This window comes from Salpingoeca rosetta (genome assembly GCF_000188695.1).
Source record: "Salpingoeca rosetta unplaced genomic scaffold supercont1.10, whole genome shotgun sequence".
Taxonomy (NCBI): Eukaryota; class Choanoflagellata; order Craspedida; family Salpingoecidae; genus Salpingoeca; species Salpingoeca rosetta.
This window is the reverse complement of record NW_004754924.1, coordinates 568,855-583,036: the sequence shown is the minus strand read 5'-3', so window position 1 is coordinate 583,036 and position 14,182 is coordinate 568,855. Positions and strand designations below refer to the sequence as shown.

At 56.8% G+C, this 14,182-nt stretch overlaps 4 protein-coding genes across 4 annotated transcripts; 1 reads left to right on the top strand and 3 right to left on the bottom strand.

The window, feature by feature from the left end:
* Positions 1–102: 102 nt before the first annotated feature.
* Positions 103–2,470, bottom strand: PTSG_04424 (replication factor C subunit 2; the record flags this gene model as incomplete). The annotated part of the gene is made up of 7 exons (XM_004994461.1): positions 103–219; positions 457–569; positions 834–981; positions 1,104–1,166; positions 1,340–1,637; positions 2,047–2,156; positions 2,345–2,470. The coding sequence occupies 7 exons, from the start codon at positions 2,468–2,470 to the stop codon at positions 103–105; spliced, it is 975 nt and encodes a 324-aa protein (XP_004994518.1).
* A 259-nt stretch (positions 2,471–2,729) lies between these two features.
* PTSG_04423 (uncharacterized protein) lies at positions 2,730–6,055 on the top strand. Its single transcript, XM_004994460.1, has one exon. The coding sequence runs from the start codon at positions 2,789–2,791 to the stop codon at positions 6,020–6,022; it is 3,234 nt and encodes a 1,077-aa protein (XP_004994517.1). The 5' UTR covers positions 2,730–2,788; the 3' UTR covers positions 6,023–6,055.
* Positions 6,056–6,577: 522 nt separating this feature from the next.
* PTSG_04422 (uncharacterized protein) lies at positions 6,578–7,381 on the bottom strand. The gene has a single exon (XM_004994459.1). It carries the CDS (start codon positions 7,311–7,313, stop codon positions 6,624–6,626), a length of 690 nt encoding a protein of 229 aa, XP_004994516.1. The 5' UTR covers positions 7,314–7,381; the 3' UTR covers positions 6,578–6,623.
* Positions 7,382–8,679: 1,298 nt separating this feature from the next.
* PTSG_04421 (uncharacterized protein) lies at positions 8,680–13,751 on the bottom strand (the record flags this gene model as incomplete). The annotated part of the gene is made up of 8 exons (XM_004994458.1): positions 8,680–8,741; positions 9,166–9,231; positions 9,870–9,932; positions 10,434–10,525; positions 10,926–10,946; positions 11,151–11,365; positions 11,514–13,210; positions 13,313–13,751. The coding sequence occupies 8 exons, from the start codon at positions 13,749–13,751 to the stop codon at positions 8,680–8,682; spliced, it is 2,655 nt and encodes an 884-aa protein (XP_004994515.1).
* Positions 13,752–14,182: the final 431 nt, after the last annotated feature.

Here is a 14,182-nt window from a genome sequence, read left to right as displayed (position 1 = left end):
GTGAAGACAACCACACGACGCATATGGCACCCAATACACATGATACGTGCATGCGTGTGCGCACGTGTGGATGCGTGCATGTGGGTACATACATCACGGGTATCACGAGTGTGTTGTCGCTGCTGCCCTGCTGATGTTGACAAGGCGGGCAAGCAGCCCCGTCAGCTGCATGAAGCTGTCAACGCCGTCAAGCACACGGATGTGTGTGCGTCCAATCTCCTGTGCAGCGCGGTTGAGAGAGAGAGGGGGGGGGGGTGCATATGTGGTGGTGGTGATGATGGTGGTGGTGAGAGTAAGTGTGTTTGTGTGTGTGTGTGTGTGTGTGTGTGTGTGTGTGTGTGTGTGTGTGTGTGTGTGTGTGTGTGTGTGTGTGTGTGTGTGTGTGTGTGTGTGTGTGTGTGTGTGTGTGCTGACAAGGGCGTGGCACACATCCACAAATGATTCCATCTCGCTAACCTTGACAAACTCGAGGGTGAGGTATTCGGGCATGTCGTATTGCTTGACGATGCGAAAGAAGACAGTGATAATGTCCACAGGCGCATACCCCATTCCCCACAGCTCTTGCATTCCTGATGCAGTTGGTGCATTTTGGGAAGAAAGGGGGAGGGCGAGAGGGGAAGGAACGTTGAGGTGTCGGTGTTGTTGGGGGAGACATGAGCAGGTGAGCGAAATACGACCAACAGCCTCAACCCAAAGCAAATACACACACGCACACACGCACACACACACACACACACACACACACACACACACACACACAAAGAGTACGGACGCACACAGCCAACCCCTTTCTCAATGACCACCACTATCACCACCACGGCAGTGCTGCTTACCTCCGTACGCCTTGTCGATGTCTCCCTCAATGCACGCGGCCACAATGGCCTGTACCAGCAGCGGGTGCGGCTGATCGCACACCTTAAACACATTCTCCGCATTCACCATCCCAAACCCCGCATACGTCGACTGCAAGTTGTTGATCGCCTGCAAGCACAAACATGTATGTGTGTGTGAGGTGTGTGTGTGTGTGTGTGACAAGAGGCAAGGAAGCAAGGGAATACACACACACACACACACCACACACGCAATTGCATGCACATGCACACCTGTCTCATATCGCCCTGCGCCGTGAAAATGATTGCTTCCAATCCTTCCTCCACTTTTGGCACCTAAACACGATGAGGGCAAAACAAAGGAACATGAGGGGGACGAACAACAAGTGCCATGCACGAGCACAGAGCGCACACCACGCAACATAAACCCACAACACAATCGCATACACACACATGCACATACACACACATGCACAACACACACACACATGCACACACACGCACAGCACCATTTCTTGGTCGCAGATTTCAAGGAGGCGTTTCAAGAGCTGTGCGTCCGACAATCGCGTGTAGCGCAAGACAGCACATCTGCTCTGGATGGGCTCGATAATCTTCTCGGAGGTGTTGCAGGCGAGCGCAAAGCGCGTCGTGTTGGCATACATCTCCATGGTGCGGCGTAGCGCCTGCTGTGCTGCACTTGTCATGCTGTCCACCTCATCCAAGATGACAATCTTGTGTCGACCGGGCGGCAGCGTCACCTTCTTTCGCGAGAACATCTTGATGTTGTTCCGCACCACCTCAATACCCCTGTACAAGAGCGGAGCGCAGTGGCGTGTGTGGGCGCGTGAATGGATGGGACGCGAAGGAGCGTTGCGCATGCGATTGCATTCAGGTGTAGGTGCGTCGTGGTCTGTTTGCGAATGCTGGAGTGTTCGAGAGCCAAAAAGCCGTATCCACACCCAATCATCCTTCCGCAATGCTGCCTTCAACATGCACAGCATACAGAGAGAGAGGGAGGGAGAGAGAGATAGAGATGGAGAGATGGAGAGAGAGATGGAGAGACAGAGAGACAGAGAGACAGAGAGAGATGGAGAGGAGAGACAGAGAGAGGCAGGGAGCGAGGCAGAGAGACAGAGAGACGCACACAAACATACAAACAGACAGACACACACACACACACACACACACACACACACAGACACACACACACACACACCGATCGTCTGATGCGTTGGTTTCCATGACGGCCTCCTTGTACACGTCTTCACCCAGGAGCGCTCGTGCCAGGCAGAGGATGCTTGTAGTCTTTCCGGTTCCCGGAGGCCCCTGCGCAATACAGCCAGCCAAATCACAGGTGGAAATAAGCGTGTGTAAATGTGTGTAAATGTGTGTGTGAGTGTGTGTGTGTGTTTGCTGCATCAGCGTGTGGAGTGCGCCTTGTGTTGTCCCATCGACATGCACACACACACACATACACATGCACGCATCCACATGCATCCACAAAACAAACGCACTGCGATGATGAGGTTTGGCATGTTTCCGGCCTCTGCAATCACTTTGAGTCGATCCACAGTCTCCTCGTTTCCCACGATGTCCTTCAGCACCTTTGGCCGGTACTTCTCAACCCACGGCGTCTCCATGATGTGTGTGTGTGTGTGTGTGTGTGTGTGTGTGTGTGTGTGTGTGTGTGTGTGTGTGTGTGTGTGTGTGTGTGTGTGTGTGTGCGTGTGTGTGTGCGTGTGTGTGTGTGTGTGTGTGTGGTAGTGGTAGTGGTGGTGAAGCAGCCGAGGGTGGTGCGCACCCAGTCGCGGTCACAGTCAGTGGTGGTCGTGTCTGCGCGATTTGCGACTGTTGTGGCGCCAAAGAAAATTGTGCTGTTGGAAACCGTTTTCTGTTTGCCGCCAACACTGCAAACGCCAATCAACACAACAGTGTCGTGTGTCTCAACAACAACAGTGATGCTGCGCAGTCGAGTGGTGGTCGTGGTGGTGTTGCTGGTGCTGTGTGTTGTGGATGTGGTGACAGACATTGGGCACGCAGCAACGTGCTCCTCGTGCTGCTTGTCCTCCCTTTGGTCGCAGGCCGACGCCGACAACATCATCGACAACATCATCGACAACAACAACATCGACAACAACAACAGCATCGACAACAACAACAATGATGGACAACAGCAACAAATGGCATGCGCGCTGTCGTGCTTGTGTACGACGATAGCTGTGGCGGCGGGCATTGCACAGGCACTGCTGCTGCCACCTGCCGTCACCACCGTTGCACCAAAGCGACGACAACAGCTCGACCGACTTGCATCCCCTGCAAGGCCGTCACCATCACGGCAACGACACCAACAACAGCGCAGGCCGTGGACGCTGCTGCACCAGGCCTTGTCGCTTCGCCAATGCCTCGTGGCGCTGCGCTTGCACAGTGTCTTGGACTTGTACACTGCCCTGACGTCTGCTTCCACCGCAGCCCCCACTGCAGCGCCGTCCCGCTCGTCTATTGCCTCGTCGTCGTCGTGGTCGTCGTCCTCCTCCTCCTCCCGTGCCCTGTCAACGACGTCGTCCTTCGGGGCGCTCAACCCATACTCGCTGCGAGCTGACGTGCTTGCGTTTGATGCGCTGGCAAAGGCACTTCCTGTCTTGCTGTGCCAGTGCGTGTTGCTCTCGCTGCCAGCCTCGCCGGTGGCGTCGCCGCAGCAGAACAGCAACTCCCACACCCTGCGCCACCTCCTGCCTTACCTCTCGCTGGCCTTCTCCCTGTACTCCATCGTGGCAGCGGTGGTTGCGTACGAAGGCGGGCAGACGCTCGCCAAGATCATGGTAATGGGTCGCCTCCCGCTCTCCCGTCGCATCGCCCTGTATGTGCTGCGCTACTCCGAATTGTCAGCCATCGTCTCCCTCGCCACAATCCTCGTCTTCCTTCCATGGCGCCTCGCTATCAGCGTCATCGCCGTGCACCTCATTCCAACGCTGCCCTTTGTGCGAACCGTCTACCGCTGCTGTCGCAGCAGCGCTCACAGGACTGTCGCTGACACACCCACAACTCCATTGACATCACGTCCCACAACAGCACCACCACCACCACCATCATCGTCTCCGCTAGCGTCCGCCTACTCCCATCAACCAACAACAACAACAACCGCAACAGCAACAACCACAGCATCATCGCCGTTGTCACCGCTCGCAGCACGAGTGCCGCCCTCTCCACATGCACTGGCATCGCCATTGTCGCTGCGGTCGCCACGCCATCGCCATGGTCGGCGTCGCCCGCCCATGCGCCGCCTCTCGTTTGGGCACGACCAGCTCATGCAGCAGCTGCAGCAGCGGCTGCACCAACACCAAGGGGGCGCGAGGGAGGAAGAGGTGGAGAGTAGCATGGGTGGCATTGTTGAGAGTGGTGGTGAGGATGGTGATGGACATGGAAGGCATAGCAGTAGTCGCGATAATGATGATGATGATGATGCTGATGATGATGATGATGATGATGATGATGATGATGATGATGATGATGATGATGATGATGATGGAACCACAGAGCGTGACGTTGACGAGTCGGCACATAGTCGGGTACAGAAGTACGCGGCCCCACATAACGGCGCCACTCCGCAACACAAGCACCACCAGTGGCGCCAGCACCAGCAACACCAACAGCAACATGAGCTGGCGCGGCTGCCAATGTGGTGGTGCTACCTGGTGGCCATGGTGTATTGGGACGTGCGTTCGCCCGATGGCCACAAGCAGCTAGTGCAACCCCAGCAGTACTACGGTGTGCGCACCGTCACATATGCACTCGTGTGTGCCCTCCTCCTCCTCTTCTCGCCCGCGGAGAACTCGGCCGTGCACCCGAGCACCCCGCCCCCCATCACACGCGTGTTTGTGGCCAGCGTGGTGGTGCTTGCTGTTGCATGGATACCCACGCGCCTGTGGCACTGGAGCAACCTCGTGCCACGCCGCCGCATTGCCCAGGACGTGGGTGACCGCAGCCCACTGCACAGCCCCTCGGTCGCTGTCCTACACCACCAGCAGTCGCTTATCTCCGAGCTGCACCAGCGCCAGTCTGCCGCCGCCTCCCGCCTCGCATCCCCACGCGTGCCCTCTTCCCTGCGCCGTGTTGACGCTGGACACGCGCGTGAGATCGGCAGGGATGGTGGTGGTGGTGGTGGTGGTGGTGGTGGTGGTGATCATCGTCATGATCATGGTGGTGGTGACAGCAGTCGCATCTCTGGGAATGGTGGCGCCCGCACATACGATGGAGGCAGCGTGGCGAACAGGAGTGTGATGAGTGCACGCGTGGAAGCGGGCACGCCTTGTTCGCCGTCGCCTTCTCAGAACGACAGCATACGCAGATACCAGGCCTCCGTGGAGAGCGCTCAGGCCATGCGCCAGCGCCGCGTTGCAGCCAGTGGCGGTGGTGGTGTTGGTGGTGGAGCCAGAGGGACACCACTGCGGCTGTTGTCGTCGCCGTTGGTGCGGTCACGACAAGGCAGCCCGCTCGTGGCATCGCTCCTGGGACGGCGGCCAGCAGGCACCCCCAACACCAACGCCAATTCCAATTCTAATGCCAATGCCACCCCCAACACCACCACCACCGCTACGACCACTATGATTGCCAACGCTTTCGACTCGTCATACCCATCAACGCCAACGCGACCACACACGCATGCAAGGTCGGCATTCACTGTGCCATCGCCTCGCGCAACGCATATTCCACGTGCTGGCGATGGGGTGGATAGGAAGCAGAAGCCGGTGTTTGACTGGGACGCAGTGGATGTCACCCGTGGTGGTGGTGATGATGGGCACAGTTGTCGGCAGGGTGATGTGGTGCACGGAGCTGGAGTGGGCGTTGGCGAAGAGCATTCAGCAAACACGCCGAATCCGACCCAGCAGCAGCATCAGTGGCCACGACCAGAGGTGAGGGGCAGTGGAGGGCGGATGTCAATGAGAGCAGCAGCAACAGCAGCAACATCACCACCAGTAAATACCACACCAAAGAGGGTGGCAACAGCAACAGTGCCATCATCGTCATCGTCATCGTTGGCAGCAGCAGGAGTGGCAGCAGCCGGCACCACCACAACATCGTCTCCGCTGGCGTATATGGAGCAGGGACGTCGCCACTATGCGCTCCCTGAACGCAAACCACGCCATGACGCGCCAAAGACGTTCTTCACACGCACCCTCGGACCTGCACTCTAGCCGTGTGTGTGCGTGTGTGTACATGTGTGCGTGTGTGTATGCGTGTGTGTACATGTGTGCGTGTGCGTAACATTTAGCTGCCGACAAGGGTTTAAAACACAGGTCATGTGGGCTGACTGCGTATTGCTGAATGCAACTTGTTTATGGAACTCCTTGTCGAATATGTGTCACTTGTCACCGTCCCCACTGACACCAACAACGCCACCACCAACACAAGCAACGACACACTCTGCACACGTGTTCTTGTCACAGCACACACATGAACGCGCACCCCAGTACTCAAATAAACAACGACAAGCAGTACTGGACAGCAATCAGCAACACCTCATGATGGGCAGGCAAAACAGGATGGGAATGAACGGGGTCTGTGCTGTGTCGACGCACGAGCAGATGAACAGGCAAACGAATCAACGCGTGCGAATATGGAACTCACAGTTGGACGTGCATACTGGACTTACACTTGGACTTGCACTTGGACTTGCACAATCTCACACACCATGTTTACACCACTTTGCTCACACACGACACACACACACACACACACACACACACACACACACACACACACACACACACAGACAGACACAACCTAAGCGGGGGTTCATTCTGGAATGGCGTCGTGTTGGATCTGCGCCTTGACACGGTCCCACGGTACGGTGGTTCGGCTGTAGTTGTATTTGATGTGGTCCAGCGTTCGACGCATGCTGTCAAAGTTCATCAGCTGCAGCACGGGGAACTTGTCCTTGTACATCTCCGTTGCAATGCGCATCTTGAGGTGGAAGTGCGTCGAGTGCGCCTTGCTGGCCCTGTCGACCGACGTCTGTCGCACAAACTCGTCCGTTTCGCGCCTCTCCTGCAGCGGCGTGTAATGGTATGACTCGCCCACAATGCCAAAGCGCGTCTTGAAGCGGGTGATGCCTTCCTCCAGCTCCACCACCTGCTGCGCGGTCAGCCGCCCCAGCTTGCCCTCGTCCGGCGAGAGGACGGTGATGGTGATGAACGGCTCGAGCTTGTCCGAAATGAAGAAGCAGTAGCGCACGTTGTCTGCACCCGGGTGCTGGAAGATGAGCGTGGCGTAGTCTTGCCGCACGCGCAGGTTGAGGAAGTTTCGGCGCTGGTTGCGAACAACCTTCACCTCCAGCACGTGCCTGAGGATGGGGTCCACGGCGTCCAGGCGCGCCAGCGCGTCGTTGCGCACCTGCCACTTGACATCGCGGCTCAGATCACTCGCCGTGTGCTTAAAGCGGTCCGGCAGCGTCAAGTCAGGCAACACACTCAAGTCAAACGCCATCGTTTCACGCCTTGTCAGAGGTGTGTGTGTGTGTGTGTGTGTGTGTGTGTGTGTGTGTGTGTGTGTGTGTGTGTGTGTGTGTGTGTGTGTGTGTGTGTGTGTGTGTGTGTGTGTGTGTGAAAGGGGGTGGGAAGAAGCGGATGCCTTGCAAGCTTGCTTGCTTGGATGGTGCTTGATAACCGCCGAAACTGAATTCAGCCACGTGACGAGCAAAAGCACCAGCGCTTCGCTGCGTTCTGCCTTTCTGCTTTTCTGTCTCAAGCGCAGCCACACTCCCGCTCCAAACAACAACGGCAGCAGCACGGCATGCCTCGAGACCCTCACATGCACACACAAGTTGCGCCTCTTGTTGGTGCAGATGGAAAACAAGGGCTCAATGCAGCTCAATGCAGCTCAATGCAGTCGTACGTTTAGTTACATGTCTCATGCAACAGGAATCAGACACCTTCAGACAAGGGAAAGGGGGGAAAGGGGGGCAAGGCGTGCACGAACAAGAGCAATGGGAACCGCAAACAACAGCCTATACAATAGCAGGCCCATTGCTCACACAACACGCCCGCATGCGAACAAACGTTGCACGAAAAAAAATCAAAGGAAATACATAACGATATCACGCAGCCAACCACCTATGGCGGTCCAAGTGAACATGAGCACACACGCACACACACACACACACACACACACACAGAGTTGTGTCTCGGTGCTGGAATCATTGCATCACAGCAAAGCACCAAGGCCCAAGAGCAAACCACAGCAAAAGAGCAGAAGACAAAAGAACAGAATGCCTAGCCCGTCCTGAGATTGAGCGACGAAGAAGAAGAAAAATAAGCCAAAGGGGAGGGGGGTAGTTGGGTACACAGAGGAGGAGGAGGAGGAGGAGGAGGATCAGCACATGTAACGCCCACTCATTTGTGTCGTTCACGAGAACATCGACATTCTCGGGCGCAACAGACAAGGGCCGAACCAAACCCAACGTGGCAAAGGGGGCGAGAAAGGGAATGCCAGCGGATGCACGAGAGCCTGGTAAGGCTGGCAGAGTGTAGCACACAAGGGAACGATTCAACTAAAACCCTACTTGACACAAGGCCCTGCCTGCTCGCATCGGGTAAGCGCAGAGAGTGTTTCGTACACAAGTTGTGCGAACGGACACACAAACAGGCGCCGAAGCAGGAAGAGAAGAAACACCTGAAGAAGGGGGGGGGGAGGGAGGACAGACTACAGAAACGAAGACAAAACGTCTGCAGCCAAGCAAACAACCGGAGAAGGGCGCTCACTCTCGAAAATACGAAGCTGTGACCCCCAAGAACAACGAACGACATACAGGACACGTGTCTGCTGCACCAACCAGGGTGTAGCTTGTGCTGCATCATTGGTAGCGGGGGTTTGCAGTCACGTCGCATGGGTGGTTGTCGAGCGCCTTCAGCAGCACTACATACATATGTGGACAACAGACAGGTGGGAGGGGGCGAGGAGGAGGGTCAAGCGCGACACAGCGATAGCAGTTGTGAGCAACAATGACATGATGGGGTGTGTTGTGGTTTGTGCTTTTTTGTGTGTGTGTGAGTGTGTGTGTGTGAGAGAGAGAGAGAGAGAGAGAGAGAGAGAGAGAGAGAGAGAGTGTGTGTGTGTGTGTGTGTGTGTGCATTGGCAGGCTGCCATCGCCACTGCGGCAGCAATCACCGCAACGGCAGCCATTGCACCGGCACAACCAAACACAGCAAGCAATCACAGCAAGCAGACACACACACACACACACACACTGGTGACAACAAGCGCAACTGCAGCACCCTCCCACGTGTGTGCACGTGACGCAGCACAATGTGGCACGTGCAATCGTGTGATGCGTTCTCACTTTGACGGAAGATGTCTGGCCACGTCAGCAGGAGCTTGATGCTGCGACACCGGTTGCAGTCGCGCACTACAAACGCACAAAAACACAACACACACACACGCGCGCGCGCGCACAAAAACACAACACACACACACAACGTGCAACAACTGTGAGAAAATGAAGCAAACACTTGCGACTGAAGTACACGCCTGAACAAACGCTTTTGCTCTGTTCACGCCACAACGTGACTGCATGTGTTACCGCATGTGACACGGTCACGAATGCACAAGGACAAAGAACACACAATTGCATCACGCAATTGGTGATCACGTTCGGGTGTGCTCAAACAACAACGTGCACGCAACTTCGCAACCCCAATGTTTCAAACATCGAAACATTGACGAATCAAACTAGCTGTTGGTGGGGAAGAGGAGGAGACAACACGCAACAACGCAACGGCACAATCAAACAAAACTACACCAAACTGCCACCATCTTTTTGGTGACGCGTGTTTTCAAAAACATGCGCGGAAAGAACTCGACGAAACGAAAACCCCACCCGGCCACGGCAACTAACGCACCTGCCCTCACACCCACACAACATTCCCGCGCACAAAGAATTTAACGCACCCACGCGCACCCACACACGTGCACGCTGCTGCTGCTGCTGCGGTGAGAACCGCGCAACGCCACGAAGCCGCGACTCCAACAACACGCGAACAATACCTCTTCCGAACACAGCCTCGCATGTGTAGTTATGACGGCAGCCACGTGGAATCTGCTTCAGGTCTGTTGTGTGTGGGTGTTGCAGGTGCATGCACGCATGTGCGCGAGCAGAGAGCACGAAACACGTTGTGAGCGTGTGTAGGAGCCACGCAACAAGCACCAGGGGTTCAGCCGGCAGAACCAAGCGGAGACGCGCAAACAAATATATGCCTACTTGCTTGCAGGCAAAGCAGGGAGCACCGCATGCGTTCATGCTCGCATGTGAACAATGGAGGTGTAACAATTCGGCAAGGGAGGTTGGGGCTGAACAGAATGAACAGAAGCCACAGAGGAAAGTAAAAACACAAACCTAAACCAAACCACAACACAAGCTAAACCAAAACAGCAACCAATACATTATGTGCAACGCCACAGCGAGAGCAGCAGCACAACCCCCTCCCCCCCTCCAAAAAAACGTGGTCACGCGCAGAAATAGTTTCACACGCGTGTACACGAGCCCGAGACAGACCAGTGCAACACAAAGAAACACGTGCGCGTGTGCTGAAATTGCGTGGGTCATCTCACCCTCCGCAAATTGCTCGGGCGCAATGTTGACGGGGTCAGCGTGACGCGGAGCAGAGTCCCGGATCCACTTGCGAATGTCGTTGTAAAGGCCACTGCATGGCGTGCAAGCGAATATGCAACACAGGCATTTGCACCGCGCCAAGAAGAAGGAGGTGAGCTGGGGGTTTGAAGTCTTGCACGACGCCAAAATTAGCTCCACTACACGGATCAAGTCCAAAATGATGCAAACCGAAAGTTGCACGACTGACTGTCTCTCGAACAGCGATTTCGAACACGAGTTGCCACCAAAGCAAAACGAAATGAAATGAAGCAAAACGGTCGCGCGTAGCACATGTTGGCGGAATCATCTCCAAATGCGGGCGAACAGTTGTGCACAAGTTGGTGCAGATAGACGTTTCACCACCGCAGCCAACAGCGGCAGACCAACAGCAACACGCAAAACGGCCCGTGCTTGCAGGCACAAGCAAGCCCACGCACAGACATAACACCCACCTGTAGCAACGTGTGCAGAACCTGTTGGTGGTGAAAGATGCACATGCAAGGTGGTGTGGTTGGACGTCAGCGTGAGCGGATAAAATGCTTGCAGGCATAATTGTGGTGCGCCACAAACAAGGCAAGCCTCGCCCTCCTCTCAAACACAAACACACACACACACACACACACAGAGTGAGACCTGCTTGTTTGTATGCATGCAAGCAAGCACGAGCCACCACGTACTGCTTTGTTGCTTTGCGTGCCATTGCGCCACAGACTGGGCAGGGCACGGTTGGGCGCGACGAGGACGACTCCGAGGACGCAGCGCCTGACATTTGTCGCGGGCGCTTTGACGGCGGGTTGTGGCCCAGCATCGCTGTTGGTGTCATTGTCATTACGTCTGCCCCTCCTCCGCCTCCGTCACCGCCGCCGCCGCGGAAAGACTGTGGCCCGCCAACCTGCACACACACACACACACACACATATGCACAGCGCAGGGTGAAAAAAGAAGTGACTTCTACTTGCATTCTGTGTAGAAGGCGGGCGAGGGGGGGGGGGGGGGCAGGCGTGGTGATTGTCAAGCATATTATGGACGCAGCGACGAACCTGTGAGGGCATGCCTTGGCTGCTGACGGCCTGGGATCCATAGAGCTGTTGTTGCTGCTGCTGGTGTTGCTGCTGCAACTGCTGTTGCTGGAGCTGGTGTTGTTGGAGGAGCTGCTGGTGTTGCAGCTGCAGTTGCTGTAGCTGTTGTGACTGCAGGGGGTTACTTATTGCAGGCGCGCCCTGGAACGTGTTTAGATATTGTGCCAGCGCAGGGTTGGACAGCTGTTGCAGTTGCTGTTGCAGCTGCTGTGGATCTTGCAGCTGTTGTTGGTACTGCATGGCCTGCAATGCTGCCAGCTGTTGGTGCTGGTGCTGGGCTTGCTGGTGCTGGTGCTGCTGCTGTTGAAGCAGCAGCTGCAATTGCGTTTGCTGAGGGAGTTGCTGCTGTTGCTGAGATGGCAACATCGACGGCACCATGGCACCTGCATTTGCAAGCCAGGGCGACTGCTGCTGCTGCTGCTGCTGCGGTTGCGGTGGTTGCAGTGGCGGCGGCTGTTGTTGCCCTGCCTGCTGCTGCTGTGCATTGAATGACTGGGGAAGCCACGACGATCCCACGTACGCGGATGGCGGATACTGCTGCTGTTGTGGCTGCTGCAATGGAGGAGGTTGCTGCATCTGTGACAATAACGACGACGGCTGCATTCCCGTGGCCAGGGACAGTGGTGGCTGCTGGTTGAATCCTGGCGCAAGGCCAAGGGAGCTTGGTGCCGACACGCCAGGCTGTCCCCAGAGCGACAGCTGCTGCTGTGCTGTCAGAAATGCTTGCTGCGGCTGTTGCTGTTGATGGTGGTGTTGCTGTTGGTGCTGGGGTTGCTGCTGCTGCTGCTGCTGCTGCTGCTGCTGCTGCTGCTGCTGCTGTTGTTGTTGTTGTTGGAGAAGCATGAGCATCTGCTGCTGACGTTGTCGCTGGGCAAGCTCGAGTTGGGATCTGGCAGACGACGCGTTCCGTGCGCCTCGCGCACCAACAGAAGACGAAGAAGAAGCAGCACCAGCACCAGCAGAGGGAGATGCCGCTGTCAGGGATGACACCATGGATGGCGGCAAATGGAACGGCTGCAGCTGGGTACCACCGCCAATCAGCCGGGAGTTTGTTGTCGTCGTCGGCACCACAGGTGCACTTGTTCCGCTTCCGTGCGCAGGCTTTGTTGTCATTTGCGTTCGCGCGCCCTGCTGTGCTGATGACGAGATCGCGGACGAGCTGCTCAGATCGCCTTCTAGCTGCCGTCGGCGCTGCTGCTGCTGCTTCTGTTGATGGCTGTGGGGATGTGGCTGCGTTGTTGGCTCGCGGGCGGCGTTGTTGCCGTTTGCGCTGCCTCTGCGGTGACGACGTTTCAATGCACCCGCACGCGCAGCGCCGACGCCAGCGCCTGAGCTGCCGCTGTCCACCTCTCTCGGCGGGGCACGGGCGTCTTTGCCTCGTATCCGCGACAGCGATGGCGACGATGTCGATGACTTCGTTGCTGCTGCGGCCGAGGGGCGTTCGTCAGATTCTGGCTTTCGGCGCTGCTTCTGGTGGAGGCTGCGGCGGTGGCGGCGGTGCCTATCGTCGTCGTCGTCGTCGTCGTCGTCGTCGTCGTCGTCGTTGTTGTTGTTGTTGTCATCGTCGTCATCATTATCACGAGTCCGCTGTTTGCTGTGGCGTCGCCGATCATGGCGCGAGTGCCGAGCACGTGGTCTGTTCACATCGCCCGCCGTACCTGCTTGCACGCCTGCGTCTGGTGGAGACTGCGGCGGCGAAGAAGGTACAGATAATGATGACGACGATGATGATGGTGATGATGGTGGGGATGACGGCTCACCTCTGTGCTTGCGCTGAGTACCAGCACTACCACTGCTGCTGCCATTGCTGCTACCACTGCGGCGACTGCGACGATAGCGTTGCGGATGTGGCTGCTCCCGTCGGTGACTCGCTTGTCCTTGTCCTTCAGAGCCGGCGGTTACACCGGCCGCATGGTATGCGTTGTCCCCATCAGCATCCGAGCCGCTGTCTGCTGCTGCGCAATCATCGGCGTCAGCGTCATCATCATCATCATCATCATCATCATCATCATCATCATCATCGTCGTCGTCGTCGTCGTCCTTGTACCTGCTGGGTCGTGTGCGGGGGGCAGCACCGCCTTTCCGACCGCCGACGCCCTGTTTCGCTTTGGGTTTGCGAAATGTCGCACGCCCATCGTGGGGTTCACGGGCGTCTTCACTGCCATCACTGCTGTGGGCGTGGAGGGATGCTTGCACCATGCTCGTGTGGAGGGTTGTGTCTGAAGAAGAAGCGGCCACACGCCCTTGCTCTTGCTCTTGCTCTTGCTGCTGGTGCTGCTGCTGGCGACGGCTGCTGCGGCTGCGGCGGTGTGCGGTTGAGGAGTGATCGGGTGGTGTGGATGCAACAGCAGATTCTGGACTGGACGGGTCACATTGGTGCTTGCGGGCCGTTGGCGTGGATGTTGATTGCGCGTGGCCCGTAGTTCCTGACGAGGAGGCGAGAGTGGGGGCGGCTGTTGCATCTGTTGCATCTGCGGTTGTTGATGACGGTGCTGTTGCTGCTGTAGTTGTTGTAGTTGCTGTCTTTGCTGGTTGTGGCGGCGAGGGTGTCATTCCTGCCATCATAGCTCGTGTTGCGCTTGAGGGAGCATCGCCTGCGCGGCAAACAAAAAACAACAACGAGAGGGCCG

Bases quoted from the DNA above. Each gene is read 5' to 3' on its own strand.
- PTSG_04423 (XM_004994460.1), top strand. From the start codon at position 2,789: ATGCTGCGCAGTCGAGTGGTGGTCGTGGTGGTGTTGCTGGTGCTGTGT.
- PTSG_04422 (XM_004994459.1), bottom strand. From the start codon at position 7,313: ATGGCGTTTGACTTGAGTGTGTTGCCTGACTTGACGCTGCCGGACCGC.